The sequence below is a fragment of the Macrosteles quadrilineatus genome, unplaced genomic scaffold, assembly GCF_028750875.1.
Source record: "Macrosteles quadrilineatus isolate MER2022 unplaced genomic scaffold, UCM_ALF_1.0 Scaffold_2__2_contigs__length_208266976, whole genome shotgun sequence".
NCBI lineage: Eukaryota > Metazoa > Arthropoda > Insecta > Hemiptera > Cicadellidae > Macrosteles > Macrosteles quadrilineatus.
Window position 1 is genome coordinate 125447012 of NW_026542595.1, and position 18811 is coordinate 125465822.

Consider the following 18811-nt stretch of genomic DNA (forward strand, 5'->3'; position numbering starts at 1 on the left):
AACATTTTACCACCCATTTAACTTAGACAACATACATAGTCGAAAGTATGAAATGCAGGCCATACACAGTAAAACATCAAGGAGAGAACTAAAATGTATTTTTTAAACTTATAAAATTTATGTTTACGAGGTACAACATTCTTAAAAATAACAGAACACTATACAAATAATATTCAGTTTAACATTTCAGCACAATCAGTTTGTGTAACATAGCGCTGTAACTTGTTAAAATCATCAGTGACCTTTAAAGAACATTAGTTACTTTAGTTAAACAGCATAAATGTTGTTAAAATTTTTAGGGTAGTTTCATTCAAATGAAGGGGTTGAATAGTAACCGTCTCTTGTCTTACGATAAGCAGACCAAATTTTAATAATGCATTGAGTAGGTAAGTGACTATAGTTTTTTTCTCAAACCATACATTTAAATCCATGCGACTGAATTTAATTGTATTTTTATGTTGTCATTTTTTACTTACTACATAAATTCAGAGAAGTTGTTGGCACAAAAACACACAAAAATAAATAAAGAACCTTTAAAGGTCCAAAAAGCTATGATTTGCAAACCATAGTATACAACAACTATATAATTGATGGCACACATTTTTATCGATGTATAAAAACTAAAATATTGGCTTAAACCACAAAATTATATGTTTTGTAGTAAGATAAACATAACAGTGTTTAAATGCCAACAATAACAATGAAAATACCCTGTCCATGCTTAACACTCTATTTTGGTGTACTTTTAATTTAAGGAGAAAATAAATTAATTTCTTGGATTACCCTGATTAATTCCATATTTAAAATTTAACGCTAAGTATAAAAAAAAAACTTACCAAACACCCAATAACCCAATAGAGTATTCAATCTTAACCAATTTTCATCTGTACAGATTGTATGTAATATTAAAACGCAACAAATTAGTTAAGGATTAACTAAATAAATTATGCGTGCTTTCGGGATCAGAATTTGCAATTTTAAGAGCAAGCAACCCCCCCCCAAAAAAAAAAAAAAAAACACAAGAAGTCTTCCTCATAAAAATATGTTCAATAGTTCTAAGAAACCTAAAAACTTCAACCTAGACAATATGTTTTTTTTTTTCTCAAAATTTATGTAGAACATCTAAAAATATCTGAATAATGTTTTATTATAAAGTACATTGAAATGCTTTATCTTTTTTACCGTAAAGTACACGTTAAATAAGGGTTGTGTACAATGATTTATTCAATAGATATTATTTCAACTGGAACTCAAAGAAACTTTTTAATAAGCAACTACGATCCCATTATGACATGTATACTGTTAAAACTTTGTACCCCAGAACTTGCTAAAAATCATGATAATTTTCTAAAAATCATTCTAAACTTATAAAAGCTAAGTCTTAGGTCATTAAATATTATTTGTGAGAAAAGAAGTGGAAAAAACGTGTTGGACCTTAAAATTAGTGATCCCTGTCATATGAAAAAAACTTTTGATAGACAAAATTAAATACAAAACACTCAGTGGTTTAAAACCCAAACTACCTAACAAATAATTACACACCATTTAAACATAATATATCAATTCCATGTGAACCAGGAAGACTATTTCACTACGAGTAGCTAATATCTTTTATCATATTTAGGAACAATTTATACAACATTACGAACAACAAATTTCAAACCAAGGATGAGTATTGGCCCAAATAAATCAATGGTATTCTCTTTGGAACTAGTTTTTCTAACAAGTCTTTTATTTACGTCTCAAAATTACGAGTGAAGATTTGTCTACTTGTACACTACTGGTAACGAGTGTTAATTTGTTCAAGGGCCAATACTGCCGATAAAAATCTTTAATGATTCAACAGCCAAACAAAACATGGTAACTATAATTCCAATAAAACACAATTACATAAGTGCACTAAGAGTAGGATTAAATATCTAAAAATAGACATAGAACTGCTTTTTGTTACATATGTAAATGTTAACATTAAAATCATTTATATTCTTAACAGATAATATAATAACATTGTTATTATAATTTACTTAATGTTAGATTATATAAATAGGCTGATTCACTCTGGAGTTACAAGTCAATCAAATAAAACTACTATATTAAAGTAAATCTAAACTGAAAAGAACACTTTATATATCAAATTGTAAAAAAACAACAACCTTATAAACAACCTGTTTGAAAACAAATGCAAAATTAAAGCTAAAATATATTTTAAAACAAAACCTATCAATACAATATTTTATTTCAATGAACTGTTGAATAAATGTAATGAATAATTGCATCTCCATTTCGAGGTCTTTATTTGAAAAGTCGATATGAACTTTTTGCACAAATGGTTAAAATTTGAGCCTTTAAGAGACCTTTATATATTGTTTTCAATCCTGAACAAGACTATAAATATATGGAAGATAAGAATACCTTCTTACCATTATTTCTGAAATATTGCATTAAACAATTCCAATTTCCTTAATTAGTAAAGAATGAAAACTAATTTTTTTTATCGTGGTAAAATGTAATTATATCTGAGTCTTAATGCTACTACCATAAGTTAAATTTTTATTACTTCTCTGTGCAAAATAGTGCTCCAATAAGGCTTATAATCATCTCTAAATGTGGGTAAATGTTTTTCTGTCGTGAGAATAGAAAATAAACATTATAATGATTACAAAACAAAATAATCATTATTTAGTAAATATTTTGTTTCAATTTGAATAATATGTGTTAAGAATGAATTATTTCTTCTGAACATACCACAGAATTTTTAATTCGTCCGTAAAACATTAAGTGATCTCTTTCCGTTCAACATTTAATTAGATTTGATTTGTTAAGTTCTATAGAGCACAGAAATACCTTTGCTAACTTATGCTACGAATACTCCACATCAAGTTTTGAAATTTTATTTCCTCTTAAATATAAATATCATCTCATTAGTTAGTTAAAGGCTGTTGTAGAAATATCTTAGCTTAATTAGTATTTACAAATGAAAAATTACCTCTTAAAAGACGCTAGTGTTAAATTTTTTGATTGAGATCCAGCCCTTCATGTTTTCTCTCAGGACTTTAGTTTCTTCTCACTGAACAAGTGTATTGAGTTGAGAGTATTTGCACACAACGTGCTTGAGTTTAAATATAAAAATAAATTAAGCAATAAATTATTCTGATTCAGGTTAGACAAACTATGCAATAACTTCCTTGAAATTCCTCTCCTCTTCAAGTTGACTAGATATTTTGAACTTGCGAAGATTATTTTCAAAACTTAAGCGAAAAACTCAACCTTGTTCGACAACTCGTATTCAATTTCTTCATTCTTGTACATTTCTAGAAGCTGAAAAACAAACAGTGTGTATTAGATTTTGGATGGTTAAATACATAAGATAATTACCGCAGCAAAATTAAAAAATAATAGATTAAGACAAAGTTTTTCAAAATTGATCGTACAATTACTGAGCAAAGCAACCTATAATCAAGCAACAGGATTGTTTTAGCTATAAGTTGGATATCAGTTATATTGATAAAGCTGATATTGAAACTTAATGGGTCCTGGGAAGTGCCAAATTAGCAAAAGTGCCGGATTAATGGATCATAAAACATTTGCTGCAAGGCACAAACAAAATAACATTTTTGTTGAAGATTGTCATACTAAAACAAATGATAAAACATCTAAGTCTTTGCTCGTGATTATCTTAACCATGCCTAAACCCTTGGGATTAGTTTTAGAGCTGATCTAGTGGTGAAGTGTGGGATTTTGATTTCGGTCATTCAAGTCCTGTCAATTGATTTTTTTTAAGTGATAATGTCGCAACCCCCTCTAAACTTAAGTTCCTTTAAGCTGAAGCATGGTGGAAGTAAAACAAGCTGAAGTAAAGTGGAAAACAATTCTGGGCTAGAACCTAGATGGGGATACAAATTAAATTAAGAAAAGAAAAAAACCCTTTGATTGCAATTACACTATTTTATTGATAGCCAAAAGTGCTAAGTGTTTAACGTTGAAATTTTAAAGAATCGGAAGCAAAAAAAATCATTCAGTTCCTGGACTACCAAACTATAGCTTTCAATTGTGCTAATTGTGTACACTTGGCATATTTTAAACTAGCAAGTTTCTTACCCCGCTCACTTCCTTCTGCAAGTCTTGTTTTTGTTTCTCATGCTTAGTGTTCAGCTTATCTTTCTCTTTGCTTTGCTTCATCTAAAAAACAAAAAAGAGGTTCAATCATGAAGATTAATTTTATGACAGCAAAAACTACTACTACTACAAAAGCATTATTGAAAACTCTAGGAATAACTAGGAAAATAAACATTTAACAAATACTGACAAATACAAGTTGCTTACCAATATATAGATTCCTCTGGAAAAAGTAGAGTGGGATTGCCGTTCCCACATAACTACACCACTACACATAAAACATAGAATATTTGGAGACACTAGCTCCTTCTTCATTAGTAGAGTCTTTCTATGTTATTGTGGGTTGTGGAAGGAGGAAGAATACCAGTTTGTAAAACTAAAAAGGGAGCTAGTAACCCAAAAAAATTGATGTTTTATGTGTTTATTTGTGCATTTCCATCTACTCCTATTTTTAACAAAAAGGTAAGCATAGTGTTAAACTATCCATTACAAAAACCTCAGCCTAAATCGATCTTCACCAGAAACTTTATAACCCGATTTTATGGTTACTTATACTTATTCCTTTACACCTGAACATCTGAAGTCAAAAACATATTCCTTGTGTTTAAATATCGTCGCATAACTCACCAAAGCAAACTTCCTCTCATCCATGAACTTCTTTGTGTTATTTTGTTTCTTCTCTCGCAACCTTCTGTCCTTTTCTCCTTTCGTTCGAAGAGTTTTGTCGTTTTGCACCTCTTTCATGGTTTCAACAGATATTTTTGCTTGTCTGGTGTTCATCTCCTTCATTTCCCTGAAATAACGAGGATGGTTAATAATTAAACCACGTTATAGAATGATGAAAGTAAAATGTTGTTGATTTTAATAGTCTAATCTTTGACACATTATGTCTGGGTTTGGAATATATTCGTTAGTTATCTGTTAATTTCCCATATCGGGAATAAGCTTTAAAGCCTACTGAAGACAACACCTAGCCCCAGGACCGATTTACTTTATTGTTTTGAGGTGCCCAGAGGCCGAAAACACCATTTCAACTTCACACATGTGTCTGTTAGCGTTATAACTCGAGCAAACATGATCTGATTTGGTACTTAAGTGTGAACTATATTTATGGTACGTATTGTAAAGTATGACTAAGACTAAGTTGGTGTTACAAGAATGACAATGCCATAACCGACCTTTCATGTTTTCCTTCCAACTGTTTCATCTGAGTCGCCTGAACTTGCTCAATGATCCTTTGCAAATGGTCCTTCTGCTCTTCAACCTGCAAAGACGAGTTCTTGTTATTGAGGTAGTTGATGTCACATAAAAAATGCTATACTTTACAATGTGTCATTTCAATTTGGCTTGGTTGAAAAATATACTTACTCTACAAAAATTGAAATTAGTACAGCAGAACTCTTACTATCCAGATTAAATGGGCTGGACCCTATCTGGATGTTAAAAAAAATCCAGATAGATTTTTCAAAAATAGGAATTTTGCACCAGGCAGAAAACTCATTGACGATCGTTAAAACACTACAGTACACTCGTTGCATGAAAGACACAAATGCCTTCAATGTATGCAAAAAATGTGTTTTAAAGTGATGTCTGTATGTTTGGTCATATTTTGATGAAACTTTGTTCGTTGGTTATGTAGTAGGCTAAATCCAGGTGTTTTTTTCATTTTATTAACATTTTTATTTTTAATTGTGATATTCTCATAAAATAACAGAAAAATCTAATTTTTGCAAACACAGTGTAGGCTAAAAGATGTTAAGTAAAATGTAGTATGTTCTGGTTCTTGATCAACCCCCAATGCTGTAAAAATAACGACTCAAAAGTTATTGCAACTTTAGTGATTTTACCCATAGAATATCATAGTTACTCCCACTGCCTACCCATAAGGTTTGATAACAAGCTAACGAGAGAAAGTAAGAGTCTGATACTGTTTCTTTAATCTTCCTTAGGGTCATGCGGATGGTTGTAATTCTACTGTAATACGTTTTTTTTCAAGTTGGTATGGTTGAAAAATTTGCCTGTTTGACAGAAATCATTAATTTACACTTGCACACTTTTTGTTGGTTCAATTCAATTATATTAATTTCATTTTCACCCTAATACTGTCTTGCTACGTATTTAACATGGGAATGGGAAACACTTATATCAATCAGCAATGCGAACAGAAAGTAATATTTTGTCAGCATATAGTAAAAGAACCTATAGAGATATTTCGAAGACATTTTCACAATTTTTAGAGGCCTTGTCCTATCTTTTTACACACCTGTTGCTTCAGAATGCCCCACTCCTCCTTGCGATGACGTTCCATCATCTCGGACCATTGAGTCATCTGCTCCGTCACCAGCTTACGAATGCTTGCGTCTGACACAACTTCACTCTTGCTGCAAAAGTGATTACAAAGTTAAAATCCTTAGCTTCATCTTCAGTGAAGAGTTGATTCAAACTCTGTCATTGGAGGTTCGGGTAGTTGGACATTTAAATTGGATATTTAAAACCGAGAAATACAGCTTTATGAAGGGAATTGTGTAGAATACAGAGAAATGATTTCCATTTGTAATTTTTTATTTCTGTTTTGTAATGAATCACAGAAACTAGAGTAACAACTGCAAGGGTTCAATTTAATTCTTTGCATCAGGAGGACCTTAGGGTATGGATCATAGATGTTTCAAATAGGCCTAACTGACATTTTATTTTAAGGAATTTTCTTAATCTAAATGTTTTAACTACACCATCAAGCAAATTCCTCCCAAAATTTCAAAATATCAAATTTGTGAGCAAATTCCTCCCATTTTCAAGTGACTAACTATCTACAACTCTTTGTAGGTTAGGTTAGTCAAATCAAATCAAATCAAAATCTCCTTTGTTCATAAATGTTCAAGTACAATGAATAGAGTCAGTGAGTCACTTTTTGTCTAATTACAATATTTTAAATTGTAAAATTCCTCAAGGGAGTAAATTGCTTTTTCAACTAGGAATTTCTTTAGTTTCAAGTAAAATTTCCTGCTATTACATTCATATTTTATATCTGTTGGTGTAGATTAAATGGCAATTGGAGGAGTTTCTTTAGGTCCCAAAACGTAGTTCAGTCAAAACACATAGCGTAGGAAAAGTCCATAAACTAAAATTGAAATAGTTATCCTTCACAATTAATTATGAACTTACACTTTTTATGCTTTGGACTTGAGTATATAATCAATACAAACTTGGTTGTAAGAAATATACTTACAAGTGTTCATTTAATTCAATTAACAGGGGAAAATATTTGTACATTTTTATTGTACACATTAATGAATGACTATACATACCAACTGTAAACTAGACCACTAGGAATTGTAAACGTATCAAAACAAAAAGTAGAATTTTAGCAAAACAGGTATCTTACTTTTTGCCCTTAACTGCCTTCTCAATAGCGGCACATTGCTGCTTCTGTATGCCCATCTTCTCTTTGGTCTGCCGCTTGCGCATCGAGTCCAGTTCCTTCTGCTGCTTTCGTCCAATCTTTTGGAACGCTTTTTCGTTCTTTAGAGATTCAAGATTGATATCTTCAAACTTAATATCCTCTGAAACAGGCAAATATTGGTTTTAGACATAGTTGTCAGTTATGACAAGCAAACACAAGCTTAGGGACCTTAAAATCAAAAGTAAAAACTCATAACTGTCAAACGTTTTTAAAGCACCATAACTGCAGTAAACAGATGACATAATTATGGGTAAGTTTGAGCGAATGAATGATTGAAAATCCTATGTTTCAAATTCAAAATATTTTGGCAATCTATTTTTGATATCAAAAATGCTCACGACAATTTAGATTCACCCCTTATAATTTAATTAGTATTTTTTTGGTTCAATACAAAAAGGTGAGATGTATTCCTAGTTTGCCAAAAAATTGTTCAGCCAATTATTAAAATAATCATCAATTAGCCTATTATTCTACCCACCTTCCTTCTTCTCGGCCGGCTTGGCTCCAGATTTCTCCGACTTGCTGCCCTTCTTGACGCCGCCTCCCTCGCCACCCCCGGCCAGGTCCTTGGTGTTGATGTCAGTCTCTTCTATACCCATGGCCTTCATCTGTTGAGCTCGCTTCTCCTGAGCGGACAAGAACGCCCTGGGGTCCGACAAGGCCGCCATGAAATCTGCAAAATGAAAGTTTGTTATGTAGAAGCATAGGAATTAATAGAGTGGATACATCTTAATTGTGAGAAAGTTTAAATATTTAATATATTTTTACTTTCAGTATTTAAATTTTTATGAAAGACATTATACTTTTGTTTTAATTGAGAGCTAGGTGAATATCCATGGGTTTTTCGTATTATACCGACCACACCTAAATTGGTAAAATTAAACCCTTAGGTTGGGTTAGGTTAGGTTAGGACGATTTTGTTATTTAAACTAATTAAAATCTTATTTGGAAGTTGATTTATTGGTGTCGTCTGTATGATACGAAAGTACCAATCCATGATTTGGAAATGTCTGAAGATAGTCAGTACAACAACATGTATTGAATTCTATACATTTTGTTTGATTCAAGGCTCTAGACCTTACAATTTCTAGAATAAAGGTGATAGTGGATTATAAAACGTCAACGTAGGCTGTTGTCCACCTGTAGAAAACACAGATCACAGTATTTCGTTCCACGGGGTATTTGTCAAGTGAAGACAAAGATTTTTTAATGGTGGTTTATGGCCTACCTGAATGTCTTAGAAAGGTAAGGTAAGCGGCTATCTCTTTAATCTTCAGATTTAACCTTAAAAATAATAAGACAAACCTCTTTATGATAATTACACCTAACCAAGCCATAAATTATCCCTGAAAAAAATTAAACTTCTCATAGAGTAATGTTGGGCACCAAAGACATTTGGCTTTTGTCAAGTATTCTTTTGATCCAAAACAATTCTAAAAGTAAGTTTATGCTGAACACTTCAATGGCAACTTTAATTTCACAACAGAATTTGTTGCTCACAAACTATTTAAAAGAGAAAACAATTTGTTCATTAGGACCTTGGAAACAGACACCAGTAATTATCTTTACACATTTAATTAACTGCAAATATAAAAAGCTAACCTTCGAATCCGTCAGGAACGTAAATCTTGAGCTCGACATTGCAGAAGAGCATAGGCAGTGACATGGGGAAGTTGGCCTCAGTACGCAGAGAGATGTGACGATAGCCTGCTTGTAGACCGTCCAGAGGTAGAATACGCTGACCTAGCAGTTTGCCGTTCTCATCGTACACTCCGAACCTGAGTACTGCCAGGTCGGGCAACACAACCTGCATGACAGAGTTTGTAAAGTTGGCAATAACAAGTTCAATCAATTAGTTCTTGCTGTTGCTGACACTATAAAAAACAAGAAAGTCGCTTTAACTAAATTAAATTATTGATCTAATATTCCTCTCTCAGATTGGATGATCAAATATTTTATTCACTAATGTTTCAATTCTAATTTTATGCAGGAACCTGTTTTGAGGCTTAGGCTTCCATCAGCTCCTCATCGTACAAGGTGATAAACGTTGTAAAACGATAAAGACTTGATAATAGCCTAAAGGTTGAATCGTGTTTGCAGTAGTTAGAAAAGGAAATAAAAGTAAATGAAGTATTCAACAAATTTTGTTCAGAAACAAGTTTTCAAGATTAATTTATTTTTTTAGGTTATGTGTTGGAAAAACACTACAAAAACAAATTAAATATTGAAATGTCAAGGAATTTTGTATTTTTGTAGCAAAATAGGTTTTGCGATAAATCAAACTAAAATACTGGAGTTTACACAGCCCATGTGTGAGTAATAATTTACGAGTAAACAACCAAATCCTAAAAAAAAACTTAACATTATTAGAAAATATATCCCAACAGCACAGAGGTTGCAGCACCAATATTCACTTTACAGTATAAACTTCACATTTTAAGTCTCTCAAAAAATTTTTTACTGTGGTCTTTTTTTCTAAAGAGGGTTTGGGAGTCGAAACCACTAAACTGTTTCTGTAGCTCCCAAGGTAAGTTAAATATTATTTAACTAGTTACGATTCCCAACACTTACTTTTCTGAAGAGGAACGGCTCCTCGTTGTAGACAGGGTTGAGCCCGTTGCTCGGCACCATCCGAGTGCGGAACTCTTTCCTGATGGTGTCCGTAGGCAGACCGTACATGTCCACTTCAACATACGTCCCTACCTTCTTGTCCGACAAGAACTGGCCGGCTATCACCTGACAACATCATGTTATTAGAAACTTCTTTACAAAATGATCCTAGAAAACACAGCCCAGAAGAACTACAAAGTTGTCATTCTTTGATTAAATTGAAATAAATGCCTGACAAACATTAAACAGCTGACAAATAATTTATAAATTGCGTATTAGATTCTTCAATACAAATTGTATTGACTCAACCTTTGAAGAGCTGTAGGTCGTAGCCCTTAGAAAATACGTAAATTCTAAGGAAGTTGGGCTAATCTACGTGTTATCCCCTTTAATTTTAAACATAAATCTTGTAGATCGGTCCAGTAATGACTAAGAAAACAGACTTACTTTATTGTAAATCTTTGTTGTTTTATTTTGTTAATGTTTTATTATTATTGTTAGTTTTTTAGAGGTAAACTGTTAGGACCGTGAGGTCCTAAGTTCGCCTCAATAAAGAAGGATTTTCATTTCATTTCACTTACAACTGTGTATTAATATATAGATAATGTGGTAAATAACACTATAAACTTGGTCTTCAAGGTCTGACCATTTCACAGACAAACTTAAAAAGACGTAAACTTATGTATGACACAGTTGGGCCCTGAAGGCCAAGTTTGTAGTGTGAGTGTTAAGGTATTTTGTCACTGTTTCAATAAGGTAAATGGTAAATCTAAAGTTTTTAATGTTTTTTATAATTTAAATAGGGAAGGTGTATGATTAGTAAGATAGATAACGCTAGAGAGAGATAAGTACATAACAATCACATATATCTTAAATCTTAATGTCTCTTTACAATCTCTAAGACTATTTTAAGGTTTTCTTAATCAGTCGGGTAGCCATTGTATTTCTTTTGGATAGTAACTTAGATAAATAGCCCTTTCAGCTCGGATGGCCAGTATTCTAGCAGATAAAAAGTGGGTTTTTCCACTACGTTTGTTTGGGAGGTGTGATACCTAGTAAGCAGCTTTGAACTAACATCTAAGTCCAATCATGCTGGTTTGTAAACTCGTCAGAGCTGGTGGGAGTAAAATGCTAAGGAGACTAAGAGCTGAGCTGATGAACGGAGAGAGGCAGACAATAGCTGTGCGAGCAGCCGAGACAGTTGATCTTAAACAAATTCTGCGCCGTTTATGTTAATATTGCGGCCATTACAACGGGCCATCCAAGCTCAAGGGTTAATTTAAGTTCTTTGTAGATTCCGCTCTGATGAAAACTTATACCAGTTCAATTTAAATTAGGAAGATATATAAAGAAGGGAAAACCTAGCATTCATTTTTTAAACCTAGGCATCTATTAGATAATAACGTTTTTCATTCATTACTTTTAATATATAAGTATTATCTAAGGAATTTTAATAACTGTTATCACTTCTTAATCTAAATCTGTACAGTGAATTACCTGTACAGCGCACTGGGCAGCGATGACACCGTCTACTGGTGATTCTGCAAAAGGATCGAAGCTTCGGTCCGCTCGTCTCATGAAGTCTGGCTTCAACAAGTAGCCACAGTTGCCGTTGTATTCAAACTTACCCTGCACAGATAATATTAAAATTAAGAAATAATGTGTAAAGTAGTATCTTACACAAGTAGTATTTATATTGAATGTAAGAGGCTTACAAAATGACCGAAAACTAGTTTAAAAATCCATACAGAGGCGATTTGACTTTAAATTTTTTACCTGGTTCAACTGCATCGGAAGATCTGATGTTTGAAAGTTTAGTGACACCATTTGGCAGCCAGCATTCCAGAATACCTGAAAATACAAAGAAAGTTTATTAATATATCATGAACACTTACAAAAAAAATTAAATCAAATATTTACATATATTTTACGTTAGAGAACTCCTTCTCTGTTATCTCTATTTCAGCTAAACTAAGCGTAGGAAAATTTTGTTGGATTCAGTTAAACTCATGACATAACATGGTGTATAGTAAACAGTACAATATCAATTTCAACACTTCAACATAGCCTATTAAATTTTTACATTTTTTAAGCTCAACAAATGGTTTCAAATTGTATTGCAAAATTTGATATTTGGAGGGTTCAAAAATTGGTAAATCCAATTTTACCCAATAAACAAGTTTGTACAAAATTTCAAATACGTTGAGAAATAGAAATAAAAAAATTAAATCTGTATTAATTTCCCTAATAGTATGAAATTCACAAAAAAGTTTTTTTCAAACTTTCTATTGCTATAACATAACTAAAGCCCATTATAAATTTCCTGGAGATAAAATTTAACAAAAAAAAAAAATCCTAACGACCATAAAAAGTTATTTCCCAAGAATAGTTAAGTTCGCACCTGAGGCATATAGTTGGAGGAATCAGCACGTGTGCCTTTGGGGTAGATTCTACTCATCTGTCGCTTGTTGTAGTTGACAAACTCAATAGCTTGAGACTTGAGGTAACCGAGACCAGTTGTCTCAGCAAACGAACTCATGTTATGATGGATGTTCTTATCTGTAAATACAGTTCAGATAAGTAAATGGTGTAAATTAAAACTGTTCCCTACAGGTATTTCTATATTGATTCGTCTTTGCCCACTTATAGGAATAAATCAAGCTAAGAAATATCTACCACAAAATTTTAGATATTGTGTTGACTATTGTTACTAAATTTTCTTGTTTTCTTTGAGAGCAAACTGTAGTTTAACTTGTCCAATACCTACCTTTACTAGAAACAACAAAAAATACTAAAAACTACTATGGTCATAATTTGCTGGAATATTGAGGAGACATTATCCTTACCGCCAAACTGTATCATACAGAGCTTATTATGGTATCCAAACAATAATAAAATTCCATAACTTACTCTCGGCAATATCGAATCCCTGGAACTTGATAGGCTGAGCGTAGTTGACCATGGACGACAGCCAAGGATGTACATTAGTGGTGGAGCCAGTGTACTGTATAGGGACGGGAGGAGCGTCTCCAGCTGCCTCGGGGACCGCCTGGGCCTCAGCTGCTGCTAACTCCTCCAGCTTTCAACAACAATCATCAACAACGGACCAAAATCAATATAACCTCAACATTTTTTGTTACCATCCGTTCCTCTGCTCGATTGTAAGCTTTACAATGACACTTCAATCGTAAAAATCTATTTGAATTGGACAAAAGATAAAGATGTGTTGCAGAGAAAACCCTCACTTCATTAAGTATTAGATTTTAACAATACAAATTGTGGAAAGAATTAATTTTAAAACAGACCTTTTTGTTGGGGTCTACAGGTGCTGTAGCATCTTCTTTTTCCTCATCCTCGATGACAAACTGTCCCTGTCTGAAGAGCTCCAATTCCTGCTTCTCTACTTCAGGCTTCAACCGCTTGTTTTTGATCATGATCTTGCGTTTGAGAGCACTCGGTGGTGGCAACGGAGCTCCTGGTTCCAACTGAAATATTGACCACCGTGATTCAATCAATCAAAATAACTTCACAGAGAATATTGTTATTGTTGTTACTTGCTGTACTTTATGATTGACTACTTTATTCACAGACACTTCGTTAACCAAAATGCTCAATAAGCCCAATTTAATTTTCAAGAGCTAAGGAGACAAACGTCATTAAAAAACGTTGTAGATAAAGTAGTGTCAGTAACTCCCATAATTAGAAGACTCCTTGAAGTTTATAAGGCACTTGCCAAATCTAGTGCCTTCATAGTTGTTGGAAAAGTTAGTAAAAAATTCTATCTAGTTAGAAGTTATTAGTTAGTAAGTTAAATTAAAACTTGTCAGATAATGAACAACAACTGAAGACAATGTTTTGACACTTGAGATCATATATCAATCACCTAACTTATACTTACTTATAAGTAATTATATTTGTATTTGCGTAAGTATATTTGTTTTTGTTAATGAAACATTCCCCCTTCCCACCCCTCAGTGCTTGGAGTGTTGATAATGGCCGTCACTGCCCTTCCACAGGCCCACTGCATTCCAAAGCAACTGGACTTTGACTTTCTCTTTCCCTACCCCTGCGTTGTTTGTCTACAAGGGCGCTGACCTCTCACTTCCGCACGCAACCCTCACTGATCACGTGAAATAAATACCAGTATTTGAGATGCTTTGAAATGGGAAAGTTAGTTAAAAATTCAAACTAGTTAGAAGTTAGAAGTGATTAGTTAGTCCCGTAAAAAGTAACAGATAGAAGTTATTAGTTAGTCCCGTAAAAAGTAACTGATAGAAGTTATTAGTTAGTTAGCTTAAAAACTAATGAATAAAATAGAAGTTAGCCAAAAAAACTAACGAATATTGCTATTCGTTAGAATTTCTATTCGTTATTCCCAAGTATGAGTGCCTTAAATTTCTACTTGTGTCGATATAAATATCTTTATACGATTGTTGCGTAAACTACTACTAAACTACAAACTGCAGAAACAAAAAAGTCCCTTACCGGCCACTCAGGTAGCGGTTCCTTCAGCAAAAGATCGCCCAAAATCTCGTCACAATACTTAGCCAACTTGTACTGCTGGCTCTTGCAGCAGTGGTTCTCAAACGACAGGATGATGGGGTAGTCCGTGGTGACAAATGCAGTGTCTCGCAGAGCGTAGATGACGTCCTTGAACAATATGTCGGTACACATGGCCTTGCCGTGGGTGATGATTGGTTCTTCATCTTCTCCTTTTCCATCCCAGCAGTCCAGCTCCACACACCTTGCCATAGAATAATATAAAGTAGTTAGTAGGAGTCAGTAATAGGAAGGGTTAATGGAATTGGTAGTAATTCATGTTAGGAAAATATAACATTTGGGTATAGCTAGTCTGGTTATTAGTCTGATATATTAATTACCCAAAGTCCTAAGTTCGAATTCTGCCAATCACCAAAGGTGTTTAGCTAATAATGCTACCACTTTAAGCTTTAAATATTTTAAGAACTCCATCTAGCCAGGAAAAATGTCTCTAAAGTGAGTATTTCTGTATAGGACATAACCCAACACTTTAACATGAAAAATAAATAAGTCTATTTAAAAATTTAATTGTATCACACCTGACTTATTTGAAAATTAAGTAAGTAAATATTATCTTTCTTCTGAGCACATGTAAAAGCCATTAAATTTTAATCGAATAATGGAGATTAGACCAAGAATAAATAATACTCTAGGTTTCAAGTGGCTAGCAAACACAGACTACTTTTTATTTTTTGTTTGTTCTAGGTCGGTAGGCTGTAGCCCAGGATCGTTCACACTACTTTAGGCTAGGGTTGTGGCTATCACATAGATAAAATCTATTGGTTATTGGTGGGATTTGAACCTAGGACCTCAGGTACAGAAGTCCCACGCGCTACCACTAGACCAGCTTTCTCCTTGACACCGATAACAATAAATTTCTGCGTTAACTTACAACTTCCATCTATGTACTCAGTACCTGCAGCCAGCCAGCAGCACTTGTCGGTACATCTCGACGGACGACTTGCCACCGAACTGTCGTCCGGAGAGGTAGGTGTTGTGGGAAGAGTTGATGTAGTAATGGGCCAACGGCTGGTCCATGTCCATGTAGAACTCCAGACGGTCCAGGAACACAGGGGCGTTCTCATCTGACATCAGGTAGCGGATGAGTCCGTCCTTGGTCAGTTTCTCTGTAACATGGTATGGTTGGTGATGCCTGGGAGTTCCAGAACAAAGGTGTTCCAACCGTTTGATACCATTCACGGTAATAAACTGAACTTTAAATATTTGGTGCAGAAGAAAAAGGAGTAAGGGGAGGGTCGTGGAATTCAAAAAAATTGTTATTCCATTATGTAGACAAAATGTGAAATGTACCTAAGTCTTATAAGACTCGCTTCTGATGGCACTAGAAGACTCGCTTCCTTATTATTTTTCAACTGGAGGTAGAACTGAATTGAAGAGGCAAAGATAGTAATAAATAGTTATAGGGCCGAAACCTTCATTTTTCAACAATTTGTTTACATAAAAAAATCAAACTTTGATCGGCCGTATCCCAGTTAATAACGAACCCACAAAATTGTTTTACCAACCAATATTTTGCAAATTCTATGCTCTACAACTTTGTATCGCACAATGGCAAACAAAATATGCTTAATTTACAACATATACACAAAAGACATAAAAAATTAAAAAATACCAAAGATTTTGAAGTTTTTGGCCCCTCTCAAAGTTAGCACAAGGTACTAGAGATTGAAAACTCCCCCCAGGACAAAACATTAAAATTCCATCAACTTTGGAATGCTCTCTAGCTACCCCCACTTTTTTCATTATATCGACTGGTCATTTTAGAATTTTTTTACATTAAAAATGTGTAAACTGAGTAACATTCATAAATCATACACTGCGTAAGTATTTAATTATTGAATTATAAATGAACAATTAATATTTTATGAATACAGTCAATTTTCAAGAGTACTTCAACTTTTTTCCAATCAGTTAGCACAACATCTTTTACAAATAAAAGGAACAATTGAAAAAAAAAATAGTTATAAATGAATAGAAATTATCAGCTTGCAGGATGTTAGTGGAAGTGCCTATCTAACTTTGATAATGGAGCATATTTTCAGTGAAAACTGTGCTCACATGATCAAACTAATTGATCAAGATTGTGATAAAAAATTCAATTAATTATCAGAGTGTGGATTTCTCATTTAGAGGTATGAATGCAATGGGTTTTTCCTATAAACTCCACACCTTGAATCTAAAATAACAGCTGTCTATGACTAACTGCAACATACATTTTCCCCATAGTAGCAATTCTTCTAGTAGCAATAGCCTTACTACTATACCCCATAGAAGCTCATATATGTAGATTCTTACTTTCTGTCTTGGCTTCATCATTCTGTTCGTAGGTGTTGATGATCTCAATTGCTCTCTTCTCATCATACAGTGGATACAGGATCTCATTCAGCCTAGGATCTCGCTGTTTCTCATTCAGAAAGTTGATGAATTGATCAATGTTGATAGTGTCGGCTTTACCTTGTGTGCTGTGAAACAAAATCTGGGTTGATAAGATTGTAAGAAGAGCAAAACTGTTTTCTAAGGTCAACAAAATTAAAAATTTTTAGTCTTAAAGATTATCCAAAAATGTTAATTAACTCATATCTTTTGTTCCCAAATGGCAAAAGATATCCTTAGGTTACACCGAAGCAATTAGCAAAAGAAGATAAGGGGAAAACAAAAATAACAAGGACAAGTTTTGGTAGTAAAAAGAAAAGTTGCTTGTGCATTAGTTTGTATATATATGGAATTGTTTCTTCCAAAACAATAATTATTGTATACATAAATTACAAGAAAAACTTACATTTGCTGGAAAAGCTCCTCAATATCATTCCTTGGGCAGATCTTGTGGTACAGTTCATAAAACTTGTCAAACGTGAAGTCTCCTGGTTCAATTACATCATTCTGAAATAAAAATTGATTAAAATTACATTTTGAAAAATACAATCCACAATGTTCACTATTAAATGCTTAATTAAGTTACATATTATCAATTCAGGATAAAGCATTGATTAATTTAATACATCTCTTAAGTCTCTCTTAAAATTTATCAACATATTAAACGGACTAAGTTACTCGTGACCACCATAAAAAAATTACTAAATTGATTCGGTAAGTTAAGTTTATTTTTAGCAAACCCTCGAAAAACATATTGGTTTTAATAAATAAAGTTATTATTAAAGTTAAGTATTTCATGTAATCACAAACTATAAATTGCAACCTAAATTGCTTACACTGTGATATCTTATGTCTTATTGACTACCTTGTTAGATAATGAGCTGATCTAAAATAGTTTAGTTTAAACATTTCATTTAATAAACTGCTTAATATATCACTATATTTTAAGTTAAATACTGAACATAACCCAACATATTTATCAATCTAACAACCCGATCAATTTGGGCTAAACTACTACCCTCGTGATTAGGGTCTCAGATTTTGGTGCAATAGATACGGGTATAATTCTAAACATGTCCATAAATATTTGAAGATTTAGACTGCTTTCCCTCAAAAGCGTAAGAGTTTGTGACATAAGAATTTTTTTATAATTAATAACTATATATAATTAGTATAGTTAGTTATAATATGTTTAAATGGTGTTTGAGAGATTATTAAGTGTTTAAAGAAGCTCTTAACCAACTCACTTTTCCACTGGGCAATCCCAAGTCAGATAGACACTGGTACACCAACTTCTCTGTTTTACCAGAAGCGAACGTTCGAGCCACAACTTTGACCGGAACTTTCCCATTCTTCTCCACCAACATGCCGAGTCTCATCCAACTAAAAAAGGTTTTAATTCAGCGTTTCAAAAAGCAGGTTTCACGTACGGGTATTAAATGTATTTAAGTTACCATAGTCATACTTCCGTCATTAAAATAATTTAAAAGTCAAATGGTGCCAAGCCAAATTTACCACTAGGCCATAACGTAAGGAAAAAGTGGCTGCCACGTTTTGTGCAAAAACTTTTTTTTTTAAGTCTCTTTTGACAACAGTTACAACATATAAAACACAAAAGTTTCTTTTAATAAGCCACGATCATGAGTGACAAAAGTCATGAGTGACGTTGAACTGGAGATTGTGGAAGAGGCT

At 33.2% G+C, this 18811-nt stretch overlaps 1 protein-coding gene across 3 annotated transcripts in view; it reads right to left on the minus strand.

Moving 5' to 3' along the window:
• Nucleotides 1–81: 81 nt before the first annotated feature.
• LOC128985468 (1-phosphatidylinositol 4,5-bisphosphate phosphodiesterase) overlaps nucleotides 82–18811 on the minus strand; it is a 34411-nt gene continuing 15681 nt past the window's right edge. For all 3 annotated transcript variants that reach the window (XM_054404968.1, XM_054404966.1, XM_054404967.1), the window contains exons 6-24: nucleotides 18367–18502; nucleotides 17526–17626; nucleotides 17042–17208; nucleotides 15642–15852; nucleotides 14672–14930; nucleotides 13492–13671; nucleotides 13097–13265; nucleotides 12588–12745; nucleotides 11963–12037; nucleotides 11684–11815; nucleotides 10148–10312; nucleotides 9179–9383; nucleotides 8055–8249; nucleotides 7499–7676; nucleotides 6380–6497; nucleotides 5295–5380; nucleotides 4744–4909; nucleotides 4099–4179; nucleotides 82–3318 (exon numbers count right to left, since the gene is read on the minus strand). In XM_054404968.1, coding sequence (XP_054260943.1) covers nucleotides 3250–3318; nucleotides 4099–4179; nucleotides 4744–4909; nucleotides 5295–5380; nucleotides 6380–6497; nucleotides 7499–7676; nucleotides 8055–8249; nucleotides 9179–9383; nucleotides 10148–10312; nucleotides 11684–11815; nucleotides 11963–12037; nucleotides 12588–12745; nucleotides 13097–13265; nucleotides 13492–13671; nucleotides 14672–14930; nucleotides 15642–15852; nucleotides 17042–17208; nucleotides 17526–17626; nucleotides 18367–18502 — 2851 coding nt within the window. In that variant the 3' untranslated portion in view covers nucleotides 82–3249. The remainder of the gene's footprint in view (nucleotides 3319–4098; nucleotides 4180–4743; nucleotides 4910–5294; nucleotides 5381–6379; nucleotides 6498–7498; nucleotides 7677–8054; nucleotides 8250–9178; nucleotides 9384–10147; nucleotides 10313–11683; nucleotides 11816–11962; nucleotides 12038–12587; nucleotides 12746–13096; nucleotides 13266–13491; nucleotides 13672–14671; nucleotides 14931–15641; nucleotides 15853–17041; nucleotides 17209–17525; nucleotides 17627–18366; nucleotides 18503–18811) is intronic.